The sequence below is a fragment of the Scatophagus argus genome, chromosome 14, assembly GCF_020382885.2.
Source record: "Scatophagus argus isolate fScaArg1 chromosome 14, fScaArg1.pri, whole genome shotgun sequence".
NCBI classification, from domain to species: Eukaryota; Metazoa; Chordata; class Actinopteri; family Scatophagidae; genus Scatophagus; species Scatophagus argus.
The window spans coordinates 22,143,940-22,170,900 of NC_058506.1; the positions used below are offsets into that span (position 1 = coordinate 22,143,940).

At 46.5% G+C, this 26,961-nt stretch overlaps 4 protein-coding genes and 1 non-coding gene across 7 annotated transcripts; 2 read left to right on the plus strand and 3 right to left on the minus strand.

The window, feature by feature from the left end:
- Window positions 1-385: 385 nt before the first annotated feature.
- On the minus strand, window positions 386-10,825 carry pgk1 (phosphoglycerate kinase 1). Its single transcript, XM_046409996.1, has 11 exons — window positions 10,649-10,825; window positions 8,961-9,011; window positions 8,634-8,789; window positions 8,125-8,269; window positions 6,181-6,284; window positions 5,950-6,069; window positions 3,655-3,769; window positions 1,982-2,161; window positions 1,695-1,872; window positions 1,182-1,280; window positions 386-1,095 (listed from the first exon to the last, which is right to left on the minus strand). The coding sequence occupies exons 1-11, from the start codon at window positions 10,711-10,713 to the stop codon at window positions 1,055-1,057; spliced, it is 1,254 nt and encodes a 417-aa protein (XP_046265952.1). The 5' UTR covers window positions 10,714-10,825; the 3' UTR covers window positions 386-1,054.
- A 970-nt stretch (window positions 10,826-11,795) lies between these two features.
- On the minus strand, window positions 11,796-13,894 carry LOC124070268 (cytochrome c oxidase subunit 7B, mitochondrial). Its single transcript, XM_046410007.1, has 3 exons — window positions 13,742-13,894; window positions 12,776-12,891; window positions 11,796-12,017 (listed from the first exon to the last, which is right to left on the minus strand). Exons 1-3 carry the CDS (start codon window positions 13,776-13,778, stop codon window positions 11,934-11,936), a joined length of 237 nt encoding a protein of 78 aa, XP_046265963.1. The 5' UTR covers window positions 13,779-13,894; the 3' UTR covers window positions 11,796-11,933.
- Window positions 13,895-14,063: 169 nt separating this feature from the next.
- trnal-caa lies at window positions 14,064-14,174 on the plus strand. Its single transcript has 2 exons — window positions 14,064-14,101; window positions 14,129-14,174. It is a non-coding gene; the product is annotated as a tRNA-Leu (tRNA).
- A 569-nt stretch (window positions 14,175-14,743) lies between these two features.
- On the minus strand, window positions 14,744-18,070 carry pgrmc1 (progesterone receptor membrane component 1). The gene is made up of 3 exons (XM_046411583.1): window positions 17,727-18,070; window positions 16,423-16,578; window positions 14,744-16,314 (listed from the first exon to the last, which is right to left on the minus strand). Exons 1-3 carry the CDS (start codon window positions 18,019-18,021, stop codon window positions 16,220-16,222), a joined length of 546 nt encoding a protein of 181 aa, XP_046267539.1. The 5' UTR covers window positions 18,022-18,070; the 3' UTR covers window positions 14,744-16,219.
- Window positions 18,071-18,345: 275 nt separating this feature from the next.
- rab24 (RAB24, member RAS oncogene family) lies at window positions 18,346-26,690 on the plus strand. Of its 3 annotated transcripts, XM_046411582.1 has the most exons (9): window positions 18,346-18,944; window positions 19,601-19,775; window positions 20,540-20,608; window positions 20,941-21,019; window positions 22,171-22,238; window positions 22,599-22,698; window positions 23,180-23,230; window positions 24,114-24,173; window positions 25,096-26,690. In XM_046411582.1, the coding sequence occupies exons 2-9, from the start codon at window positions 19,659-19,661 to the stop codon at window positions 25,164-25,166; spliced, it is 615 nt and encodes a 204-aa protein (XP_046267538.1). In that variant the 5' UTR covers window positions 18,346-18,944; window positions 19,601-19,658; the 3' UTR covers window positions 25,167-26,690. The 3 variants fall into 3 exon arrangements, with proteins under 3 accessions (XP_046267538.1, XP_046267536.1, XP_046267537.1); XM_046411580.1 differs by lacking the exon at window positions 18,346-18,944 and having other exon boundaries at window positions 18,951-19,775; XM_046411581.1 differs by lacking the exon at window positions 18,346-18,944 and having other exon boundaries at window positions 18,951-19,775; window positions 25,099-26,690.
- Window positions 26,691-26,961: the final 271 nt, after the last annotated feature.

Here is a 26,961-nt window from a genome sequence, read left to right on the forward strand (position 1 = left end):
GCCATCTAGTGGTGAAACATCAGCGTCCCGCACAAGCAACCAACCAAGAGCACCGACCACATGCTTTGCTGTCACAGTGGAGAACGTTGGAGGGTTTGCTGCTCCACGAACTGATGAGGAAGTTTGTCTTCCGATGATGTGCCACACTGTAAAATATCCTCTGCTGCAAATAAACTCAGAGTTAAAGCTCTGCATTCAAAATACGACTTCAGTGTGACAAGGTCCCTCACTGACACGAACCTGCAGCTTCTGAGTCACGTGACGCATTCTGCACTGCTGCAGCACATCGAGGCCAACACGTTTTAGAGGCTGATCAGGTGTTTTCAATGTGAAAATGTTAGGATGAAGAAGGCCTTCAGAGAAGAGGGAAACGCACACAGCGAGGTTTTCACACACAGATGCTTTTATTATCCTGAACACATCAGCTGCTCAGGGCCAGAGCTGACGTTAGTGCGAACACACAGAAAAGAGAAGGTCGACACACACACACACACCACATCACATGAACCGTTTCTATACATATATACTGTGTGTGTGCCCTCCGAGGGCGGTGCAGTGACGTTCTCAGGGTGGAGAGGCAAAAGTGACGCAGCAACACACACATTCACACCACACAGGAGCCAGTGATCAGCTGAGGGGGACGCTCGCATTGAACCCAGACTGAGCCCAGAGTCACGTCAGATGGTTCACTCATCCGCTCAGCAGGTCCAATTCATCATCTCAGCAAAGACAAAACCAAACCCCAAAACAAAACCCAACAGCTTCCACCTTCAGCAGCCATGTGGGCCGTCAGTGAGGCTCGGACCTCCTGCAGTTTGACGTGTTGTGTTGCAGTAAGGCAGCAGACTCGACTTGTTAAAACAAAGACTGGACTCAACAGGAAATGGCAGCTAGAGGACGCATGAGTTGTTTTGGGGTTTTCTTGCACATTGAGGAGGTTTCAGGAGTAAACTGGAGTCTGACAGAGTAGCAACACTCCTCTCATACACACTCACTCTCTCTCTCTCACACACACACACACACACACACACACACAGGCGGGCTGATGGGAAGTTCAGGCGCTGCTCAGTGCATCCACACCTGGCAGGACTTTACCTGAGGACAGAAAGAGGGACACACAGTCAGCATCAGGTGTCCCAATACTTTTGTGTATGCAGTGTCCATCATGTTGTTTTCCTCACCCTCCAGCAGCTCCAGGCTGGCGCCGCCTCCTGTGCTCACATGGCTGACCTTATCTTCTGTGTTCCACTTGGCGCAGCAGGTTGCAGTGTCGCCCCCACCTGGACACAAACACAAACACAAACACGTTCATACGGGCGTTAAGGGTTCGTTACAACGACTTCTGTACGGCAGCAGGGCTGAGCAGCTCAGGTTGTGTTCATTAAAGGCTAAGATGGCTCCAATGCGTGTCCAGCTCCAGTTCTGCAGTGTCAGCGTGCTCAGGTGTGGGTTCATTTGATGCTGCAGGGTTACAGGGTCGAGTTATGCTGGTGAGTAACGAACAGAAAAGATTACGAGGTTCAAGCGACATTTGACCACCAAAATTTCATCAGTTTGAGTCCAAGTGGACGTTTGTGCCAAATTCAAAGAAATCCCATCCGACGACCTGAAAACATGAAGCCTATAGAAATAAAATCAGGACAAGAGCTGCAGATCTGACTCATGAAGAACGCGAGTCGAGTTGTCTTTCTTACCGATGATTGTGACGCAGCCCGATTTGGTCACCTCGACCACTTTGTCCATCAGGTTCTTTGTCCCTTTGGCAAAGTTGTCCCATTCAAAGACGCCGACTGGGCCGTTCCACACGATCTGCTTGGCTCTGGCCACGGCCTCGGCGTAGGCCTTTGAGCTCTCTGGTCCACAGTCCAAACCCTGCGGAGGAAAAGATCACCAAAACATAAGCAAGAAGAAGTGCAAACCGCACGGCCTGAACTCGTCGGCCCGAGTCCCTCTGTGGTTAACATAAGTCTTCTCTTCTCACCATCCAGCCCGCGGGGATGCCGCCGGCGACGGTTGCAGTGCCGGTGGCCGCTTTCTCATCAAACTTGTCAGCGGTGACGAAGTCGACGGGCAGCGTGATCTTGACGCCGTTCTTCTCTGCTTTGGCCATCAGGTCCTTGACGATGCCGGCTCCCTCCTCATCGAACAGAGAGGTGCCGATCTGACGGGGGAGGGAGGACAGACAAACATTACCTACACGCACCTGACGCAGGTGGCAGGTCGTCCGCGTTGTGTTGTAGCAAAGGAGAGATCGGACAGCTCGTATGAAAATGTCTTCTCAAAGTCAGAATCAAGGACACGAGTCCACATGTTTGTTATATCTTGTTTATGTCAGAACTTGAGCTGCCCAGCTGAGAGCTGCCATTCGTGATGAAGCCATGTCATGATCAGGACCAGAAACTACAACCGCTCCACCCAATCAGCTTTCTCTGACTGGTTTGGTGGGAAACATGTAAGGAGCTCCGTGATTGGTGGTATTTTCTAAAAGGCCTTTGCTAATTTATATAAACAAAGCTTTCTTAAGTACTGTTAAATGTAGCCAATCACGTTTCACCTCTAAGAGTGAGGCTTCTATTAATCAGTAGAATAAAGTTGGTTCACGTCTGGGAGAAGCAAAAGGTCCCATGAAAGACGTGTTAGGAAATCTGAGTGTTGAACGTTGGTGGTGTTCAAACAGACTTTGGAAACCACTTTGTCCAGCTGGCGTCGCAGCAGAGATGCAGAATCACGTTCAAACCTACAGCTGACCTCAGACAAAGAGATTTGAAACAAAGGCTCAGGTCACCCAAATCACAAAAGAAGCCATTTCCACACTGCAGATAGGTTTGTTTCGTTTGTCCTGGTTTCTGTCTATCAGTCCGTGAGATTTCTGCCTCCACTCCAACACAACAGAGTTGAATGGAATTAGCTTGTGGTCCTCACAGGACAGGAAAATTAGATTTAAAAAGTTATGCAGCCACGTTTCTGTCTAGAAACATTTTCCAGCTCCCCCTCTGCAGACCCTCTGCAAACAGTTTTCACTGGGACCACTTTCCACTCCAGCATTAGTGGATTATCCAGATCCCATTCTGAGCCTCAGTAAAGTCAAAATATTTATAGTGCGATCTGAAGAGTTTATGGATTTAGTCAAAGCCGTTATTCTTCTTCGTCATACTCCTGGCAGGTGGTTATCGCATTGGGGATGTAAACGTTAGTACAACGTTGGTGTCTGCTTTTGCTTGTCAACATTTGACCTAATCGACACCACAAACGCAGGACGTGCTGAAATATCTGTTGGCTGAGTTCCTGTTAGCAAAGTGAGCATGAATACACTGACAAATATCACCCGATTCTGACGGCGAGTTGTGCTCATACGAGGCCCTGAACCTTCAGACAAAAGCTTATCTTGTTGACTCCCTCAGTCGGAGGTCAGACTCGGGTCGTGAACGTGATTCTCTTCTGCGACAAAACAAAGCAGTTTCCCCAAGTCTGTTAAAACACCACCGACGTTCAGCAGCGAGTCCAGCAGCTCGGGCTCGCCGGCTCGGCGCTGACGGGCTCCATTTCAAATTCAAGATGAAAACCACTCAAAGTTACATGACTTCAAAGTACGTAGTGAGGGGATTTTATGGATGGAGCGATTTAGCGCTGGGTTTTAAACGTCGTCTTCCTCACCTCCATGTTGTTGAGGACTTTGAGGAAGGTGAAGGCCATTCCTCCGCCGATGATCATCTCGTCCACTTTATCCAGCATGTTGTTGATCAGCTGGATCTTATCTTTCACCTTCGCTCTGAAGCACACAGAGAAGCAGAGCACATCAGTAAAGATAAGAAGTTCACAGGGAATAACACTCAGGCCAAACTGGTTCAGAACATCAGTGAAATGTCCACTTAAAGCCGTTTGTCTCGTTTTTCAGTTTCAATCTGCTCGTTCTGACTGACCAACACATACTTCATTTACTGTCATACCAGACAGGAAAAGCAGTGACAATGTGAAGCTGAATGTTGCCTGAAAAATGACTAAAAGATTGTCAAATCAGCTGCAAATTAATATTCAGTTGATTAATCAATGAGCAACAGACTTCATTTATGCAGCATTTTGTTTGTGTGTTGAACCGAAACAATTCTGGACTCCAAAGAGGGAATCAGACAATTAAAAGAATACAAAACTAAAGTTGAATAAAATACTGGACAACAATACAGTAAAACAGATGAAACGTGTTTGCATTAACTCGTATGAAAAGGTCTTCATTTGTGGATTAATCCATTCACTGCTTCACTGCTGCGACTCTTCACTGCTCAGCTCGCAAACGTCTTCAAGAAAGATTAAACAGAAAAGTTTCCGTCAAATGCTGTTAGCAGCCTGTCAGAAGCCTTCAGATGCTTTAATGTGTGAGTCAAAGTGAACGTCCTGGCTGGTATGACAAACCCTCCCACCCAAACTCCCATTAACTCAGTTTGGATGCACACAAATCCAAATCAATTTACACAAATAAAATAAAAAGTGTACGTTCAAGACATCAGCGACTCATTTCTGAAAACATCCAGGCAGAGCTGCCCCCTTCAGACCCTTCAGGATTTATCTGCTTCACTGCCGTCTGGTCTTTACAGGCTCACAGTTCAATGTCCCGTTTGTGAGCTGGAGGAAGCCGATTGGCTGTGCTGCTCGACGCTGAGCGGGACTGACAGTTGCACAATGGACTCCGGCTGAATCGCACTTGAGGACATGAGGACAAATCCCACATGTGGCCACCGGCGGCTCGGATAAAACCTGAGCTTCGGTCGGGTTCCCCGTCTGTTCATCTGTGGTGCATCAGCTTGGACCAGCAGTGAAAAAGCTGAGACCTGAACCTGCATAGTATCTGATAAACAGGATGTTGTTATTTACATCAGTTCAGGTGAATACGCTGCGATTACTGCAGGCCCACCTGAACGTTGCCTGTGGTTTCATGTCTGTGTTTACCGTCTTTGTGTTTTTAGATTAAACAAAACTGCCCTTTGCTGTCCACTAAACAAAGCTACAACTCTCTGACGTAAAGTTCGGCTGATCTTCAACCAAACAACCCTGAAGAAAGACGAGTGAGGGAGTTTTCTGCTTATACGAACACAGCGTGACGTCTCATCTCTGCCTGCCGATCTGCACTCTGAGAGCGTTAGCAGCGTTAGCAGCATTAGCAGCATTAGCAGCGTTAGCAGCGTTAGCGTCCTGAAGGAAGCAGCTGTGACACCACACGTTACATAATGAGCTTAGAGTCTCTATTCCTGGAAAGCCACACAGGCTTTTAAAAAAGCTGCTGCTGTGTGACGACACCTGAACCACACTGAAGAGAGAGAGGACAACGCTGACAGATTCAACTTAAGATCTAATAAAAACGGCTATTGTTGGAGCGGTTTCAGCCTGGTTTGGTCTGGAGGAACAACACTCCTCGTGTTCTGTGCTGGAAACAGATTCAGTCCAACATCAACCAGGTGCACAATGTAAACCACAGCGAAGGAGCTTAAAAATAGATGCTGAGCCCCAGCAAAAACAGCTGAATCAGGCGCCACTTCTGCTGCTATGTGACGTAATGAAAACCAGGCAAAACCAAACACGAGTCCAGAGGCATTAAGTCCTGTGTCAGCATTTACAAATGGTTTTATTGTTGGTTTTGCTTTGTGTAGCAACTTGCAACAACACGGGACAAAAGCGTGAGTTCATTGATTCATTTCGTCTGTAATGGCGGCAGGAAAGCAGACAGAAATGGTGCCAGACTGCCGGCCTGACTGATCAGCAGTCGAACCTGAAACTGCATAGTGAAGGCCAAGTTCATAAGGAGCCAATCGAAGCACAGACTGTGGACTCCGTGGTCACTGAAGTCAACTTGTACTTCATAACGATACGCACATCCAGCTCAAACTGCACTTCCTGAAACCACACATCCCGACCGAACGCAGCCTGCAGGTGAAACTCGCACTGCGGAAGTGTTCTCACCCTCCGAGGATGGCCAGGAAAGGCCTCTGCGGTTTCTCCAGAGCCATGGCGAAGTAGTCAAGCTCCTTCTTCATCAGGAAACCGGCTGCCTTCTGAGGAAGGTTCACTCCCACCATGGAGCTGGGAGAGAGGAGGAGGAGGAAGCAGAGAGGGACAGATCAAAACATGACTGACATGTTGTGTCTGTTTGGATGTCGGATCATCCACGATCAGCCCAGACGAGTCGCTCACCTGTGGGCTCTGTGGGCCGTGCCGAAGGCGTCGTTCACGTAAATGTCTCCCAGTTTGGAAAGAGACGCCCTGAAGGAGTCGATGTCTGCCTGCGAGGCCTTGGTCTGCGGGACAGATGAGACAGAAAAGAGTTAAGCAAAAGATGAAAGGGGGACGGAGACGGCATGAAGTCCATCTCACCCTCCAACAGAAGTACACAGCAAAATGACACTGTTTCTACTGACTTTAAGCATCCTGTAACTGATCACAAGACAAAATGGCCGTCAGACTCAGGACAAAACACTGGCTGATCTGCTTTGTGGACATTCACGTCGGACAAAAGAAAAAACTGTTGACCGGGTTCCTCTGGGTGCGTTTATTCGAGCATGTGTGTTTGTATGATCAGCCGGTCGTTGTGGATCGGGTTCCTGCTGCACTTTAACGGCCAAAGGTCACGACTGTGTGACTGGAGGACAGAAAAAGGTCAAGAGAGCTCGTCAGCAGCGCTCAAATGTCAGACAAGCGCTGCTTCTTTACCGCCTCCTCGATTGCCCCTCTCAGTCGCCGTGACAGATCATACAGTTAAACTCAAACCAGTCTCTGAGCCCAGTCCCATTCAGTACAGTAGAAATGAACCCGCACAGACCGCATACCAGCCAGGCCTCTCAGGACAGGAAAAGCAACACGTCCAGCCAGGACGACCCGTTGACCTTCAGGATAAATGTCAGCAGGTCAAAGCTGAGCTTTCATACGACATCTGAGGACCGTCCTGACCCAGGACCTGCAGTCATATCAGACCATCTGGATCTCAGCGTAACCAGGGAGAAGGACTCAGTCCGGTCAGCACTCAGATGTCAAAGTCCCGTCCCGGTTCACTCCGGACAGCAGGGACGTGGAGACAGCACGTTAAGGAGGAGGACTTGAGCGCACGGCCTGCGATTTTACTGTAAAATTCACTGAGTCAGAAAGACCACGAAGTGGCAAACGAGCCGAGCTGAATCCCAGCAGACTTAAGAGGAAAATCACAAAAAATGTTTTACTTGTCATGTCTTCATGTGGTGGCAGAATCATATGTTTGAATTATGTAATAACAACAGTAATAATTTTAAACTCTGGTGTCTTTTGACAGGCCAGGATGTCTCACATTCTGTCTCTGGTGAGCAGAGATTTGCTTTGTCATTATGTTGTTTTGCTGTTCCATTTGAGAGCTTAACATGATTTGAAGTAAAACGACGCTGCAGCAGCACTCCAGCAGGTGGCTTCAGACCGAGCCGCCGCCTCTGCACCAACCCTGACCATGACATCATCAGCGGGTGGCGCTGCAGCCGGAGTGACTGTGCGTTCTCCTCCAGGTGACCGAGCAAATCCCGCTGGACAAAGACTGGAGGGAAGACGAGAGTCTGCTGCTGTCTGCCCGACAGCCAGACCGCAAGCAAACCGTCCAATCAGAGGCTTTAAAGCATCCAGATGACATCAAAGCAGCACAACCTCTATGCTTCAGATTGATGAGGACATTTTTGTCCCTCCAACATCAGTATAAGAAAGAAATAAGTGTGAAATAGAATATAAATGATATTTTTGTCAATGTAATACACGTGCTGCTTTGTCTGAATCTTAACAACATATTGATCGACAGAGGACATCATTGGGTTTGTCCCCTGAAGGAATTATATTAATTTAATTTCATTAATTTAGGTCTTCAGAGCACAAGAAGAAAATAAAATGTTTAGAAGATCACTTGTGGTCCTCAGTTTCAGTTGGATTATTGTATTGTTTAAGACTTCCCAAATCACAGCTAATAAAACAAGTCCAACAAGTCCTGTGTGGAAAGGTGTGAACCTTTAGGAGGCAAACAACTCGTTCTTCCTCTCTGGACCACTGAGATGAAGATATGATCAGCCTAACCCCACCAAACATCAACCGCCGTGGCCTCAGCGAGGGCTCACGGGCTGCTGGGAGGCTCACCTTGTTCCCGGAGGCGTCTTTGCCTTTTCCCTCCTCGGCGACGTGGAAGCGGAGGTTCTCCAGCAGGATGACCGATCCGGCGGCGGGGTTGGCGCAGGCGGCTTCCACCTCGGCACCCACACAGTCCTTCAGGAAGGTGACGTCCCTGCAGAGTCACAGAGGACCAATGAGGACGTGCGTGCAGTGGAGTCAGAGGATCGACAGAAAAAGCTCAAAAAGCTCAAAGTTTTCCTGTTGCCAGCAGGTGAATATCAGTGATCACCAGCTGATGTTTATTTCTGTCAGGGCCCACAGGAGCGAGCAGAAGCCGCAAACCGACGCCACACGAGACGTGCTGCTGTGGCCAGCGCTGATCACACGCACTCGCACATCAAGCAGGACTGAAACCTTTATTACTGATTAGAATCTTAGTTTTGTTCCTACAAAACTATGAACACTCTACTCATGAATTCATCACCAGATGTCTGCTCTTTAAGGAATAAAGTGGAATAAGCGGTCCGTGAACCGACCTCCCCAGCAGGGTCTTGAGCTCGGCGGCGACGGCCTCCAGAGAGTATTTCTCAGGCATGAAGTTCCCGTCGGGGCGACCCAGGTGGCTCATCAGCACGACGGATTTGGCCCCGTGGTCCAGGCAGTGTTGGATGCTGGGAACAGCCGCCTTGATCCTGACAATCCACAAACACAAAAGGTCAGCAAATCCATCCACGCTCCTTTTGACTGACTGATTACTGAAGCTGAACTTTAGGCTGTGACCTTCAACAGTTCAAGTTTATCTTTAAGAAGTTAAGAGTTTGCTTATCGATTTGAACTTAAAGAACAGCAAGAAGCTTCTTTGCCTCTGGTTGTTGGTGATCTGCTTGTCCTTCATCGGAACGTTGAAGTCAACCCTGAAAGAGGAAAAAACTTGATTACCAACGAGATGTCAAGTCCCTTACACAACAGCTTCATGACATTTCCCACACGTCTGTTTTCGACCAATCACACTCACCCATCCTGAGACAACATCACTGTTTGTGATGGAGAAAGAGGCCCAACTGTGAGATCTCTTATTCATTTTTCTCCTGGCAACATGCAGGGCAGCAGTGATTAAAGTTAACTCCATTACTCTGACTACTTCACACGGGACGGAAACCTTTTCACTGAGCGGACCGAGTCAGGAAAGAAGATCTTACTCTTAACTCAAAAGACAGGTTTTCATGTTTAAGAGCTTTTGTCCCTGGGTTTCTGTTTATTTCTGAGTACATCCACTGCACAGAGCCATGTTGGACCAATAAGCACCCCTTCAACACAGACACGTTTCCACTGGCTGAATGCTTTTGTCCAAAACGCCTTTTCACCGGCAGCACAAACGCCGCGACGCCGCAGCTCACGGGAACAAGCTCCAGGCTGTTACATAAGCAGCTCCCTGTGGTCTGTGTGAGGACCTGCTGCACCGCCACACACACACACACACACACACACACACACACACACAGTGCGAGCCATGACAGGCCCTGGGTGTGATGTGAGGTAACTTATGGTGTGATCGTTTCTACACAGAAACCAGCTGGACACTGAGTGAACATGGCAGCGCACGCTGGGGGCTGCAGCCGGTGAACCTTGTCCTACGCCGCCTGTCATTGCATCACCGAGCTGAGCAAACCAAGATGGCCCTTTGACATTTCCACAGAGGGTGTCGGGTTCAGGTGCACCTTCATCGTCCATGGCCATGGAGAAATATCCAGGAAGTCTGGAATTTCCTGACTGCAGTAAAGTAACAGGGCTGCATCTCACTCTGTCTTAAAGGCAGTCTTTTTTTAAATAATAGTTTAGTTTGCGTACAGGCATTTAACAGGACATCCTGTCTAATAAAGAGATTACAGTGGATAGGAAGAGATTAAAACCTATGTGGTCTACACGGCCTTCGAGCAAGGCACTAAATCGGCTTGTTGCCTTCAGTCGACTAACACTGAATGGGTTGCGTTAGTTAATTAGCTCTAAAACAACCAATCAGCTGATTAAATAGTTAAACTAAAGAAACTATCAGTTTGATTGCAACATGTGAAGTTTGCAGCTCTCTCTTCCCGACATCACTCAGAGGCGCGCCAGAAAAGGGAGTCTGCCATTAATTTGAAGGTTTCGTAAAGCCACTGAACTTCCGTATTTTTCCGTATTTATGACGACATGACTTGTTGGATTGCTGCAGAGGCGTTAATGTGCTTTAACGTAGCGGTCTGGCTGTAAATACTTCTCGGATGCGGACGGTCGCATCCATGCAGCATCCCCTCACGGGCACGTAACATGGACGGAAAACGTGACAACCAACAAGTTCACTTCCTGTCCTGTCCAGCGGCCCGAGCTGACTCACACAGCGCCAGCCTTCACTTCTGCGTCCTCACGCCAACACGGTGAGAGCATGAAGCAGCTTGTAATCACAGGTATGGCACGTCTGCGGAGCCGAACACCTCCAAAATGTCAGCTAGGTAACTGACGTCAAATCATCTACTTTCCCATTAGCCGCGTCAACTAAGCGATGCACGCTCACCTCATAACGACGCGTTTCCCCTTGACGTCCACCTTGTCCAGGGTGAGTTTGTTAGACAGGGACATGTTGCTTGTTTAGTCGGTTCGTTCCTGCACCTTCCTTGCCGGATCTCCTCCGCTTCCTTCGGCTGGTTAGCTACCGAATGACAGCAATGACCTTAGCGCAGCGCGGAGGAACAGCAGCAGGGCGGGACCAAGCACACCCCCTGCTGCTGATTGGCTGTTGCGGGAGGGCAGCGTTTCACTCGATTGGATGCAGCTGCCGTCTGTTCTCTGACGTAAACGTCTCGCTCTTCGACTTTATTCTTAGGTAAATAAACCGTGCCCATCCACTCAAGTATTACGGTAGTATTATTTCAATTTTTAGGTGCTTTAAACATTATTAGAGTTGAGAAGTTACTAAATTATTAGTAAGAAACATATGACCAGCTAAGAAAACAAACATAATCAATAAAGGCTGATGATCAAACAAGTGATTCTCAACCTTTTTGGCTTAGGACCAAATATGAGGGTCCAGTGAGGGGCCCCTGGCTGTTAGCTGTTCACCCGTCCGACTTCTCAGATGGTTTCACTTAAATAACAGCGTGACACCTAAAGGGGTGAAAGTACACAACACCTCTCAAAACAGCAAAAATTAGGGAAAGCACAAAATCAAAAATAAATTTATTTTTATTTATTTTCCTCACCTCATTAATCAACTCCACCCCTCAAATTCATCTAGAATCAGGCTGGGAACCACTGAACTACTTTCCTTTAACTACATTTTAATTGGGGCTAAGCAACACAACAATATTGAGATTAGAAATGATATCGTTACATCTTTATGTGCCGTAACTGCTGCTTTTTGTAGGTTTGAAAGGCTGCATTATGGCAAGGTGATGTGATTTTCTGAACAGGCTGTTCTGATAATTGTCTTTACCCACTTAGTCACTATATCCACGTTACTGAGGAATATTTATCAGAAATGTCCCATTTGGTCAAAAATATTGTGGGGTTTGGTTTTGTCTCCGTCTCCCAGCCCTGACCTCCAATTCAAAAACATGTGTATCACCTCAGAAGCCTGCTGACAGCTTGGGGGTCACCTGTAGTACATAAATGGTTGTGACTGCAAGCAGAAAAATCACACAGCTTAGAAGTAGAAACCGTGCTCAGCAGAATCACGCTTAATTTATTTGGACAAAGTAACATGTTGGAATAAACACAAGCATTCAGTGTCTGAACATGCAGATTTTCATTATTCATCTGTACAACCAGAGGTTTCATGAGGTGGGACACATGGCAGCTCTTCACTCGTCAGCCTCTCTCCATGGTTTGGGCATGACCCTTCCAACAGGTGACAGATTCCAGGTGATGCCAGTCTGAGTCAGCACCTGCACGATGAGCGGAAAATAGTTTTATCAAGAGCAATGGCACACTCCGAGCAGAAGACTTTCAGACCTTGTCGTCGTTGCACAGCATCCAACTCAAAATCCAATGTGACACCAAAGATAGGCCAAAGACTAAAGAAGTGACATTATTGTATCAAAGTCTACAATTGAGACAAAGCAAAATCAAATAAAATCTCCATATCAAAGGTTCAAACAAATCTAAGAATATTTAAGGACTTCAATTTTGTTAACGTAATAAAAAATTTCAGTAAGTCTGCTCAGTTTGCCCTCCAGCGTCTGTTGTGTGAATGAAGAATAACAAATATATAAACTCACACTCAGCTCCCTCAATATCTCTGTCAAAGTATGACAAAGGCCACTTTGGGTTGAAGATCTTTGTTCACAGAACTCCTCATCTGTCTTTCTGCTCACAAACTACTGACCTCACTACATTATTAAAGTCAAATGCAGCTCAGTGGTCGTCTTGTCATCAGTTATCTGTTGGCCATTAATGAGTTGATAAGCATACACACTTTGGTTGATCTGTATCCAATAAGAAGCTTTAATATTCATTTCCTTCCCTTCAGGTTAAGGTTTTCTGTACTAACACTGAAACTACAGAAACTCCAACTTCTTTGTTCTCCATCACTAAGTCTGAAGGTGCAGCATTCACTTCTCCTGACGTGAAAAAAATCTACAGACCACTTTGTGGGCAAACTGTGTGTTCAGGTCATACTGAGAAACATGGCAGCTCTACTTACATACGCCCACACAGCCGTGCAGAAGGCGGCTCCACTAACCAACACACCGGTGCCGTACTTGGCGTGGAAGTCCTCTGGAGCGGTGGATCCATGCCTCACCTGCCTTGCGGCCTTACCTGAGCAACAACAAAACACAGTCTAACTGAACACACACACACAGAATAGGAACATTGCAGGGCGCAGTTGTAAAAGCAGTGACAGAAACCAATACGGTTGTAAAGCTGGACATTCTGATCAAAAATATCTCAGTTATGCAGAATTTAATAATGTGAACACAGGATGGCCTAGTATGAGCCCCTTTACACAAAGCCACCTACTGTAAATGCAGTAGGGACATCTCAGGACGGGATTATAATATCATCTACAAAATCATCATAATTTATAGTTTGCTATTAACTGGTGCATTAAACACTAAAAAAGGAATGACTGTGAACTCATGCTTTCAAAATGGTTTCTGAAAGCTGAGAGACTGTCCTTATTTGTCCTTCCTTTAACAGACAGACCCATTTTGTGGTCATCATCTGTATAGGTTAGCATAGCATCATATCTTCAATGGCTAATGCAAAACTCAACAATTGCCAGGGAAGGAAATAACATTACAAATTTCATTATTCTAAGTTAGACCGACGTGTGTGTGGACAGCGACACCTGAAAAGTTAAGGTTAAACATGTTAAAAATGCAACGGTTACTTCGACTGGTGGTTTTATTTAAAAACTAAAAACAAATCTGTTGAACCTATTGACGCTAATTCTGAGCATTTAATTAGAATATTAACAGTACTGCGAGACTAACGCGAGTTGCTAATGTTAGCTTATTAGCGTTGGGCTGTTGACGTTAGCACGCTGACTGCGGTCACGGAGCAAAGACAAGCCGGTCAAACTTGTAGCTGATCGATATTAAACTGACGCCTGGCTTAACGCAGAACTCAGCACAAACCAGTCGTGACGAATGACCGGTTTCCTTACCGGTGATGTTGATCGCAGTTTTAGCAAACCGGTACATGTTGCCTAGCCTTGCGCCTTCAGATACCCTTGAATTGTGATATGGCCGCCGCACGTAGTCACATAGCGGAAGTTACGACTGCTAATGTGAGCATGCGCCAACACGAACAAAACGTTCAATGTGTGAAAAGAGTGAAATACACACACTTAGGCTTTGGTAAAGTGAAACACAGGAGCAAAGTAATCACTTGTCATTTTTTAGATTCGACAACTCAACAACAACAGAAACGCCTTTTGTTCAGAATATCGTGTATAAAACGCTTACTGCCGCTACTATCACCACCGTGTCAGGATGGCCGAGTGGTCTAAGGCGCCAGACTCAAGGATAAGCTCCTTCCGCTGAGACGGGACTTCTGGTCTCCGAATGGAGGCGTGGGTTCGAATCCCACTTCTGACACATCCTTTTTGTTTTCGGTTTAGGGACAAAGACAATAACGACGCGGTATGTAGTGATTTGTAGTCGCCTAAACAACAATTCCCGGCTGTGTGTACGAAATGCACCGTTTTAAACGGTCACAAAGGTCATTTTTGGAATTGTGAATAGAATTGTCATGATTACAAAGCATCTCCTAAATACTGGTAATTCCAGTTGTCTTTTGAAATTCATCATGGAAGATGATTAAATAACGTAGTATTTTGTAAAAAACAAATCCATAAATATGAAAATACAAATGAATCATATGACCAGTGCTGTGAGAATAGGCAAAGAACCTTTAAACCTTTTTTTCAAATCGTTTACATCAATTTTAAATCAAAGTGATCAAAAGTATGTCTATGTAAATGGAGGGATTGGTGCCTCTCGAGCAACGAAAAGAAAAAATATTTTGTTTCTTTGGTGCTAAACGCACAGCAAGTCATTGAAGTCGAGCTGGAAAACTGCAGGTTGATTCTATAAATCCTCATTTGCATCAGCTCACGTTTTTGATATAAATTTATAATAGCATTTAAATACACAGACTGACAAGCTTTTATTTTTGTAGTTTTCTTTATTAAATCAAAATATCATTTCCAGGATTATAGCAGTATTATGACATTTAGTTTATGTGTATAACTTGCATACAGAAAAGGTTCCCTCATTGAATGTGTTTTGGGGAAGGTGGTGGCAAAGCACAATATCAGCAAATCATTCAGCACATGAGAAAAAAAATAACTTCAGAATTTAAAATTAACAGTATTTCCCAAAGTGAATGTTTTTACCATTATGGGTTTAGTGTCCAAAATGATGCAAACAAACAATTAGTTGCACTTGAGACTTTTTTTGTGTTATTTTGAGAATCACACCTTTAATTCAAAAAGTTTGCTGGCAGCATCTTGGCCTCTTTAGTGCTGCAGTAAAGTTATTTCTTTTTACTTTCTATAATTTCTGATCTGCAGCATGCAAAGGAAAGCATCAAAGAGAAGAGTCTGTGGGTAACTGACAGGATGGGGTGCTGGACTGGACTCAAAAAGAAGGTACTGGTTGGCTGACTGTAACCGATTATGCAATTAGTGTTTGTCAAAGTTCTGTCACTCGACTCTGAGTGACGTCGCTGCACCACATCAGAGCGCCGACTCGGCCCTCAACAGAAATCAACACTGAAAATCAGTCAGAAGTATCAATGGAGCACACAGCTCGAATGAGCTCACCTGGTGGGCTGAAACATTAAACAAACTGTTGCATTCTGTTAGTTTAAAGACAAAATCAAAGGCTTTGGGTCGGCTGCCTCACATAAAGGCTCAGAGCCAGAAGAGACAGGACTGGGAGACGTGGCTGGTGCAGGTTATCAAGTCAAAGTGCTTAAAACGGATCCATTTAGTGGTCTAAACGTCTTCCCATCAGCGTTTGGTTCATTAAGCCGTGCTGCACTTTGGTCCCATAACTGTGTCCAAAGACAGGAAGTGGGCAGGAAGACGAGCTCACTGAAGCTTTCCAGAGAAACTTCCGTTCATTTTAAATCACGAATCATTCAAAGACAAACGTTTGAGGTTATTTCTGTAAAATTCAACATCGTTTTGTTTCATTTGTTTAAAAGTTAGCAAGATGCAGTTATGAGAAAAACAAATCACTGCAATTACAATTTTAATCTGCCCTCTGCTTCCTGAGATGATCTGTCTCAGTGCAAGCTGTGGGAGATCCTGCAGCCAAATGAGGCGACGTCCTGCGAGTCGAGCTGAACGAAGCTCCATCCAACCACCAGCAGCTCCGTAAAAATGTCTCAATTGGTCCGATCCAGTGTTGTGTTTGCACTAATTCCTCTAAACTCTAACAACGCTACACGAAATTTAACGGTTAACCGATCGTCACACGAGATGAACCGATCGACGGAATTCAGTCGGCATGTGAAGTCCAGGATTGCGATGGTCCAAAGGTAGTAGAACGCCTAACAGAGATCAGGCAACAGGCATCAAAATTACAAACATTAAGGCATCCATCACTTTTCTTTCTCGGCCGCTTGTCATTTTCTAGTCGGCCTTTTTGTCTTTTCCCTCCTCGTCGTCCGTGTACTCTGTGGGCTCCTCTCCAGGCTTCAGGAGTTTGCCGATGTAGTCGTACTTAACTGTCGTGAGGAGGACAAAAAAGCAGAAGAAGAACGACAAACTGATTTACAGCCTCGACGATAGCAGAATGTCAGACAAAGCTGGAATCCTCCCACAGGTGTACTCACAGGTGAACTGGGACTCCCACTCGGAGAGGCTCTCCTGCTGCATGGCGTTCAGGTCGGACAGGTCGTCGTGCTCGTCCGTCAGGGCTTCCTTCTCCAGGGTGAAGGTGGCCAGACCTCTGGATGCATCTCTGCCTGCAAACACCCCATACGGCCCCTCTGCAAGACAGCACAGACAGACAGACGGACTCGACGTGTTAGCGTCCGAGCCCAACGTCCTGCTGCTGAGGACAGACATGTGGAACATGACCAGCGTTTATTTTCCCAAAGCCTCAAAGGCTCCTCTAACCCTCCACGTGAAAATGGCGTGGAAAGGTCACGTGCAGACTCGTGTCCTGAGGATCAGCTGTTAGAGATAAGAGATGGGCCACTGACAGCCACTCTCCCTCGCTCATTCTTCTTGATTTAATTTGCTTCACCGTTTTTAGACTGTATTTTAGTCAAGGTTAAGACAGGAGTAAAACATCACAAGTTTAAATCATCTACCGAAGTGTCCCTGAGCAAACACCGAACTCGCTGCCAGTTTTAAATCAGCTGAACACTCCGAGCAGAACTCAGCAGGACTCGTCGCCTTCCGGCTGAGGGAGTTTGCATGGCCAGAGGTTACACTCAACAGAGGTTACAACCCGAGATAAGATAAAACAGAAACGCTTAACTCTGGACGTGTTTCCAGGTGACACACTGAGGCATGACGCCGCACATTCCTCCTCTGTGGACGGCCGGGTCAGCCTCACTGCCGCAAGGACCAACGAGGCTGTTTTCTGTTTGTAATCCACTTTTACTTATGCTTGTGTTGTTTCACTCCAGGCTTTAAAACTTCAGTGATCAACTGGATCATTTTGGTTAGCATCTTAACTGCAGCTGCATGAAATGTAGCCAAAAACACTCTTCCTGTGTCAGGGGATGTCAAACTCTTCATTAAAAGCAAATATCAACATGATAAAAGGCTTCCGGAAACAGCCATTCAACTTGTACTCATTTGTTTTCTTTACGAAGGAGTAACTCAACTTCCTACATAGACGATCTCTGGTTTCAAGGCTACAGCTGCCCCTCTGTTGTGAAATGGGATCTCAGCTCACAAACTGAAGGGGGTGTGGCGTTAGCGTTCACTTACAAAACTCGACTTAAAATATGACAAACAAAAACTTATTTGTGTTCATATAATAGCAATGAATGGCTGTCATTCAATTCGATTTCACAGCAAATCGACGGCCACTGCACGCCAGCTGTCGGCTACGTTTTTGAGCCGACAGGGCGAACGCAGCAGGTCGTCAGCACGTTAGCGCGTACAGCTCAGGTAACGTTACCTGGCCCGTAAAACTTCTTCCCTCTGGTCACATCGAACACTTTTCCGTTGACAGCCATGAGGATCCGGGGGTCCTGCACTCCATCGTAGGGCTTTAACTCTGCGAGGGTGAAATCTCTCTTCTTCATTTTGGGCAGCGGTTTTTCTACCTCTCCGAGCTCAGGTGATTTGTCCCCGCGGAAGATTTTGTACAGGAGGAACAAACAGAGACTGAGGAGGGTGAGATTCAGCGGGGAGGTGAAGATCTCCTGAAAGATCCCACTGGAAGTTAACTCGCTTCCCTCTACTTCAGCCATGTTGGATTCTGTGTGTGTGTGTGTGTGAAAGTGCGTGTCGGGTGGGACCATATAGTCAGTGGGTGGGACTGGCAGAGCTCATGGAGCCCAGGAAGCCTGAGCCAATCGCAGCCAGAGGCATCAGTTAATCGGTATTCACAAGTAATCAGTTGATATAATTATTATATAATTACTTATTGCTTTAAATTTTTAATTGTGCGTGCGGTTTCAAGGCTACAACTGCCCATCCGTTGTGAAAGTTAAAGTAAAAATGTGATTTAATAAGTCATGTTTTACTTTAAATTGTTTTTTTTTTTTTAAATTAATGTCGAAAAACTCTCATCACAACATTTCAAAGCCAAAGTCACTGCTCTTACAATCGTGAAAACGGAAACAGCAAAATATTCCCCTTTAAGAAGCGGGAACTATCGTGACTTTTATTCTCTACTGTTTCCATACATCCGGTGTGTCGTCTAATTCGGGCACTTCCTTTCCTTGGAAACAGATTGACGGCTCTTTGGTTCCCACCCAAACAAATAAACAAAGCTCAGGTGGAGATTTTTGGCCGCTCGGAAACGTTGAGTCCCCCTCCAGTGCATCCCCGTCAGTTAGCTGGACTTGTTTTCAGAAACCCGAGCTCCTGTCCCCCGGAAACGATGTCTGCCTGTCCCCGCGTCTTCGTGTAACGTCTTCGAACTGACGACTCGCCTGTAATTTCAGCCATTGCGCAACAGTGGCGGTGACGTCCGGCGCTAGCTGCCCGTCTCCGCGTCCGAACAGCAGCCGGTGCTTTAGCGAGGCTGGGCAGAGATGACAAGCGATTTGGCTGTTACCTCCTTCACTTCCAGACAGGTTTGGTAGGCTCGGATGACAACCCCGGTTTGGCCTTTGTTTGGAGAAGATCAGATGTTGACAAAGATTTGTTGAGTGAAAGAAGCTGCCGGGTGAGTTTTGAGTGTTTTTCTGTGGTGGTGAAGTTAGCTTGTTAGCGGAGCTCAGAGCCCGATGCCGAGAAGCTAATGTTAGGCTGACGTTTGTCCCAGCGAGGCAGGCTGCCCTGACGGACAGACACACACACACCTTTATGCGGTTTAATGAAACATCTCCTTTGTTTTTATGTTGTTTGAGCTACGGTACCAAAATCTGCATTAGCATGTAGTTACATGTTGTAAAAGCTGAGTTAAAGCCAAGTCAAACGGGAATAAAACACGGCATGATTTAGTTGTGGCATTAAGATTCATGTTTCACTTTCACAAAGTTCACGTTATAAGAATGAAATCTCTAAAGTGTGATGATAACGATAAGAAGAAGAACAGTTATTTTTATATTTCAAAATCTACTTTACAAAGTGCTTCACAAAGGCAGAAAAATAAACATAACAGTCATAAACGAAAGCATATTATTTAAATTGCTCTTTTGCTCTCAAAACAGATGATCCCAGAAAAAGGTTAACAGTTTCTAACAGTCATGGCTTTAAGTTAATGTTTATTATGAAGACTACGAGGGGTTTGTCTTTGCAGTGCATCAGTGGTCAGTTTGAGTTTGCTGTGTTGTGTTCAGGGCTCGATGTGAGCTGTGACTCGTCTCTCTGGCCCTGCAGATTAACTCCCGCCTCCTGTTCGCTGTGCTGCCGTCTCTGCTGTCCATTCCCAGTTACTATGAGTGCAATGCGCGTGGATGCCAAAGTGGTGATGCTGGGAAAGGAGAGTGTGGGGAAGACCAGCCTGGTGGAGAGATACGTTCATCACCGCTTCCTGGTGGGCCCCTATCAGAACGTGAGTGTCAGCTGTTTCCCTTTGGTTTCCACGAGGGCCCGTTGCAGATTGATTGCCTGCTGCCTGGATGAGAGGCATTGTTTTTATATTTAGCCCCCGGGAGGTCGTGATAATGAAGGCTCAAGTCTGTAATCATCTAAAGCATTAAAGCTCTGATAGAAACTCGGGATGCAGTCATATTTGGGTTTTCGTCTTGAAAGAGACGCTGCATTAAGCGAGCGTGTTAATGTGAAATGCGTCCATGATAACTTTATAACGTCAGAGTGACATAAAGTCACACGGAGGAAAGTTTTCAGGCCCCGTCACTTCACTGCACAGTTTATTTCATTTTTTTTGTCTGTCAGTTTCACTTTTTCACTAATGAAGAGTTGATGCAAAATCAAACTCTAAAATCTCTCACTTACTTAAGCACTCAGTAGTCAAAAACCAAACTGAAAAAAAGGAGAAGTTGTGGTTTTACGGCTTCTTGCGTGTTGTCAGAGTTTCTCGGCTGGATGGACTGACTTCCTGTGACTTCTTGTTGTCACTGTGCAGTTTACCCGCTTAATCCACCGTGAAAAATCCAAATTTGTGTGTGTTTGCATCTGCCGATTCATTAATATTTCACAGCCAGCTGCACTGAAGGAGGACTCGGCTCGACTCGACTCGAACAAACAAACAAACAAACGGTGTTCAGACCGAGTACCCACAATGCACAGGGACTCGCAGCCTTTCTGTCCACGAGTGTCTCATGTTTTTCTGTGCTTTCTCTCGCCTCCTGACAGACTATCGGTGCTGCTTTTGTTGCCAAACCAATCCAGCTGGGAGACAAAGTGATCACCCTGGGAATATGGGTGAGTTCGAGTCTGCGTAGCGGCTGAGATCTGACAGCGTGACACAACCGCACATTTTTGTCCATTTTCCAACTCGCCGGCTCACACTGACGCCACATCACTTGAGGCAGATTATCAGATTTTATGAAGCTCCGGCAGAAGGTGTTGCGCAACTTTATATGCAGCAATAATCTATGAAGGAAATCTGTGGACACAGAAGCCTAAATTCATTTTGAGATAGAAACCATAGAAGTTATTGTAGAAAGCAGTCAGAAGTGCATCATGTCGTCCTGCAGCTGGGGCTCAGGGTGTCCCGTCCTCTGTCTCACTCGTCTCCTCTCCGTCTCCCTCAGGACACAGCTGGATCAGAGCGCTACGAGGCCATGAGCCGAATCTACTACCGAGGAGCCCGGGCAGCCATCGTCTGCTACGGTAAATCTGCACGGCCGCCGCTCATCTCGTAGGGAGCCTTCAGGTGCTGTAACTCCTAACAGCTTCGTTTCTTCTGTTCCGTGTGGACACGGTGGACACCGTATGCGTGTCAAAGGGACAAACGGTCTCACCTGTACGTGACGATCGTGCGGTTCTGTCCTGCGCTGTGACAGGTGACGTTTCTCCCTGATAAACAGAAATAGAAGTTTAGAGGTTCATACGGAGCAGAAGGTGACTTTCTCGGCTGGTTTCAGTGAACATTGTGCCGCCGATCGTCCTGTCAGATGAATTTGTTTAATGGGTGCTTTCAGCCTGTCAGCGAGCTAACTGCAGTATCTGCTTTTGGCTTTAAGTTAGATGCGAATCAAACTTCTGCTTCGGTCTCTCATGCTAACGAGGCCGCTGTAGCCGGTGTGCCGACTGTCGTTATGGAGATACGACATGGAGACCAGAAGAACTGTGACCGGTCAGCTTGGGCTCCTTGTGTTTGCTCCTTTAAGTGATCCTCGTAGATCTGGACCAGGAGTGAGACGCCCCTTTTCTCTCATGCTCATCTAACTCAGGCGTCTCCACTGCAAAGCTTCTGCTCCCTGCTGCCACGTAGAAGAAATGCAAACACAGCAGGCGTTCCCATCATCCTCCTCTGTGATGGAGCCGACACCCCAGCAGGTTGTCCTGCGCTCCGCGCCGCATCATGTTGTGACCACAAGTCCTTAACGACGATTGACCTGATTACCAGGTAAAGTGCTGAGGCTCGCGTCTGGCTTTAAAGCAAGCAGAGTCGCTGTGAAAACGAACAAGTCAGGATGCGGATCGGGTCAGCGTGCAGCATCAAGAAGCGGCGAGAAGCTGAGCATTTTGGTCTGAGAGGACGACGGTGGCGATCAGAGCGGCGACAGGAAGAAGCTCGGCTGTGAACAGGTTAACCGTTAACACATTAACGGGTCTGAGACCAGATCCCGAGGCAGGTTTACAGCGTTTTCTTTTACGTGTCTGTTTCTTTGTTCCACGTAGAGGAACTTTGTCTCTGAGGAAATAACTGGTGGTATTTGGATTACTCACACTGCTGCTGTTTCCTCTTCTTCTTCTTCTTCTCCTTCTTTCTTTTCTTTGTGTATTTGTTCAGTCACACCAGTCTGTGTGTCTTTCAGATCTGACGGACAGCAGCAGCTTCCAGCGAGCTCGCTTCTGGGTGAAGGAGCTGCAGAGCTGCGAGGAGGTAAGTCGGCTGGTGTGACGTGACGTGAAGTGTGGCGGCGCTGAATGAGTTCAGGGTCGTCTTGTCACAGAGCAGCTGCCCTCCCCCGCCTGAAAACAGAAAAGAAGAAAGAAAACATCTCACATGTTCAGTGCAGCCAAACATTTGACAGAATTTGATTCAAACTAGAAAGTATGTGATCAAAGAATAAGCGAAGCGTGTGAGGAATCTGATCAGACGCTTGATGCCAGCAGACGTTTCAGTCGATACCACAAGTGTTGAGTCCGCGCTCAGTCCAGCAGGGCGACTCTGCTGTTTCATCGTCTTGTGTTGACCTGGTGATTAAACACATCCTGCTCTGCCGTCTGTCGCCTTCTGCAGCACTGCAGGATCTACCTGTGTGGCACTAAGAACGACCTGGTCGCAGGGGATCGCAGCCTGCGCCAAATCGACTACCACGACGCTCAGGACTTTGCTGAAGGTAACGGCGGCCTCTCATACTGCTGCGCGTCACTGTCACTTCATTAGCATGTGTGTGTGCTGCACTGTGGGTACGGCGGGTGAGTTCAGTGTCACAGGACGTGCTGCGAGGTGAGTCGGTCGACGTCAGCCGGCCTTCCAGTGTTGTGTCTTGGTGTGAGTCAGCTGTGAGTGATGGCAGAACTGCAGCTCATAAGAAGAAGAAGCAGCAGTAACAGTATATATATTTTATAAGAAATGTGTAACAAACAGCTCAGGTCGCTGACTGTCCGAGTCCTTTTGTCTTCCTGTTCTGTTCGTTTGAAGGTGCGGTCTGCGTTCAGGTTCATCCAGATTATGTTAATGCTTAAAATGGGGAGCAGTTAGGTTCCTAAAGTGCTCTTCAGTGTCCAGGATGTCATGCGCCGCCTCTGTGTTTGATTGGTTCCGACACAACACGTCTGACTGACCTCTAACTTCACTGTTTTGGTTTGCTTTGACAGAAATCGGCGCGCAGCACTTTGAGACCTCCAGTAAAACAGGAAATAATGTGGGTGAGTCACACCTTCAGTCATCTGCAGAACACGTTTTGGCTGCCACACGCCTGAGCGTTCACCTCACAGGGTACATTTAACCACATGAGGGGTGGAAGCCGGCAGGTGGAGGGTGAGGGCGTCACTTTTCATGGCAGCAGCTGACGAGTTTGGACTTTTCTTGAACAGATTTGTGTCTTCTGCAGGACAGAAAAGCTGCTGCTGTTGACCACTCAGGCTTTGAGGATCAGTGAAACGATTGGCAGCACGTTAGGCTTCTGTTGCTGTTGGTCAGTAACCTCGGGACCTTTGAATGACTGTGAAAAAGGAAGCGTCAGACGAGTTGAGACACAGAAGACATTGTCCTCCTCGTGAAAAGACAGGAACTAGAAGCACAGTGTCAGAGGGTCTTGGTGACGGCGGTGGTTCTCTTTAGAGAGCCTCCTCTCGTGGTCACGTCTCCAGTCGGCGGCCTGAGGTCCCGTCATGACCTCCATGAGTGCATTTCAAGCTCCCACACTGCGGTGACTTACAGACAAAGTCCTCAGGTCCTCAGCCAACTCCTGGTCCAGTCCTCAGGTCTTTTGTCCTCTGGAGTTTAACGCACTTAAAAATGGAGGAATTGAGCATGAAAGAGTTCGCTGAGACCACCAAGAAAAATAAAATGCCCACAAAAGAGGCTAAAATTGATTTCATTTAATTGTTGTTATATTAGCGACCAAAATGTGAATATCTGTGCAGTCTTGGGTTGAAAATCTGATTTGAGATCAGGTTTTTAATGGTTTTGGAGCTGTTGTTTTACGGACGAGATATTGAAACGTACCGGTTCAGGTGTTTTTGTCAGGTCGTGATGTGCGACTGAGCTGATGGAAACTGACGGCCTCGTTCTTCCTCTGTTGGACAGATGAGCTGTTCCACAAAGTGGCTGAGGACTACAACAGCAGCGCCTTCGAGTATATGACAGGTGAGTGTTTTCTCCACATACGCTGCATGTAACCGCACAGAGAGCAGCTTGAGTTTTCTCTTCTGAATGATTCTGAAAGGAGCAGGAATCTGCCGCTTTTCACCAAAGACCAAAGTATGCTTGACAACATGTCAAAGCTAAAGTTCATAGCCGCTCAGAGGCGGAGTGAAAGAGGTCATGTGATCCTCCAGCCTTTCTGTGAAGACAAGTTTCAGTGAAAAGTTCACCGCACCGCCTCTTCCTGAGTCTCGGCTCAATCTGGGCGTAGTTGCCAGATTGTCGAAGCTTTTTGATAATCCAGTTTGAAACCCGCGGATGCTGCAAACCACCTGCTCACCACAGGAACTGCTTTCCGTCATTAGAGATCAGATCCTACATCACAGGAATGCGGTGCCACTTTGTCAGGTATAAGCCAACCAGACTTCCCCTTTAACTCCAGTGAAACCAGGCCTGCCACCGACAGAGCGGGAGGACGCCACCGGATTAAAGGATTTCTGATTCCGATTAAGTTGTGAGCATAAAAGACATGACAGGATTTGATGTGTTAACTGAGTCCCGAAGTTTTATGAGGCGCAGACTCACAGAATAATGTGGTCTGAAAATTGCACAGGTGAGCAGACAGAGAAGAAGCCCCTCCAGGTGCGAACGATAAAATAATGAAGAAATCCTTCAAAGTTTGGTTCTTAACGGAATATTTTCCATTAATTTAGGTAAACATGGTTATTCACTTAGATGAGATGGACCCCACCATCACAAACTGAACGTAAAGCTCCAGCTTAATGGTCAGCCTGGTTCTGAATCCACCTCCCAGCACTGTTAGCTCCTCAGTCCACACACAAAAAAACAAGTAACACGTGAATGAAAATATCTGAGGCTGCAGGTTTTCTTCAACTAACCCCCCCTCCCCCCCTCGCTGTTTCAGCAGAGGAAACGGGTGTCGACTTGGGCCAGAAGAAAGACTCATATTTCTACTCCTGTTGCCATAACAACTGATGCTGAGCAACAGGAAGGGGAGTCCGTCGCCTTCCCTCGACTGGAGTGAAACCTGGATATGCTGGACAGATAACTCAGCTCTGCGAACTGGGATGCAAGAAAAAGAATTAAGTAAACACTGTAATGTTTATAACTTGTTAGATATGTTCATTTCTTTCTGTGCCATAAGAACTGAGGGCTGCAGGACTTTGTAGAAGAGGATCTGCTCCTGCTGTTGGGGATGTCCCCTGTTTTATGGTCTCGTCAGCCGGTCCCCCTTTCCTCTGCAGCGTCCTCTCAGCTGGACCCTGGAAGTTATCACATCCCCAAAGCTGCAGTGTGAAACGGTCTGAGGCTGAGGGAACCAGCAGAGAACCGGCAGAGAAGAGCTGACTGGGACTGCTGATTGCTGTAGTACCTGCAGGGCTTGAGGAGGTTGGGTGGTTTGTTTACAGCAGGCACACCTGGAATTCTTCTTTCTTATACTTTTGCAAATGAATGAAATGGTACCAATGCTCTGACAGGTGTGTGTGTGTGTGTGTGTGTGTGTGCGCGCGCGCATCCCAGATCAGCTTTCCACACTTTGTTTCTTATGTGTTTAGCCCAACCTTTGCCTTGTGAAGTATTAACAGGCTCGGATACGGAGTCACCACTTACGTCCCAGTGGCCACCTGTGGTACTGCAATCACCCCAAAAGCATAGAGGCATCTAAAAACTGTTGACAGCTTTCTGCACACAGTGTCCTCATGTAAAGCGTGTTGGCTGAGAGGGGACACAAATGGGCGGGGCCTGTTGGAGAAACACTAATGAGCATGTGCAGTGGAAGTAAACCCGAAAGCTGTTTTAACTTTTTTTGGTTTAAGCGCTCAATAAGCAGTTTACGTTGAAGTGAAGGTGGGCCATGTGGGAGTTCAGTATCCCGTCTGTGCGACACATCCACAGCGACAGGAGCAGCGTATGTCTCACTTGCTGGATAAGCTTCGATTGTGTCAGAAAGAACTTCAGATAAGCTCGTTTTAAGGTGGCCATTACAAACACACCAAGATGTCTGCCTGGCCTCGGCCGGCTGAAAGAAAATTTAAAGGACACTTACTACATTTAAACTCTACATTTTCTATTTTCTAAAAATTTCAAATGCACAGTATGGAAATGCGGGTCTTCATGACTGATGATGATTGAAGAGCCAAGTTCCACCGTGTTGAGAAACAGCAGAGTTCAGCAACACAGGAAAACACAAGCAAAATGTTGTGAATGTTGTAATGTGTCGCCAACTGTCATTTAAAATGTTCTCAGATTTCTCAGAGTAATGTGTGCATCCATATTTAACTTCAAGACTCCACTCACTAATTTATTGCCTTTGAAGCTGTGCTGGCAGGAGGACACGGGGAATAAACGGACACGGTCTGAGTTTCCTCCATGTTGCTGCTTTGACGTGTTCATGTTCAGTGTGTTCATATTTTGATGCACAATGTTTTTTATTGACGGCTGCTGAAGGCGGACAGAAGTACTCATATGTTCTGTAAAATTAAAAGCTTGTTAAATGAATGTCTCAAAGCTCTGACAGACGTTGAATTTTAGTGATTTTCTTTGCCTTTGTGTAACATATCTGAGCTTTTTGTGTGTTTGAATGAAAAAAGTCAATATAATGACAATATGTAAATGAAACTGTAAAGCGTATTGTAAATCAATGCAAATCTTAACACTATTGCATCTACAGAATTCAATTTATGGCACAATGAAAAGCTCTTTATGCATCCAGTTTAGTATTTAAAATCTTATCATACTTGTGGATTAATTTAGCTGCCGTAAAAACAAA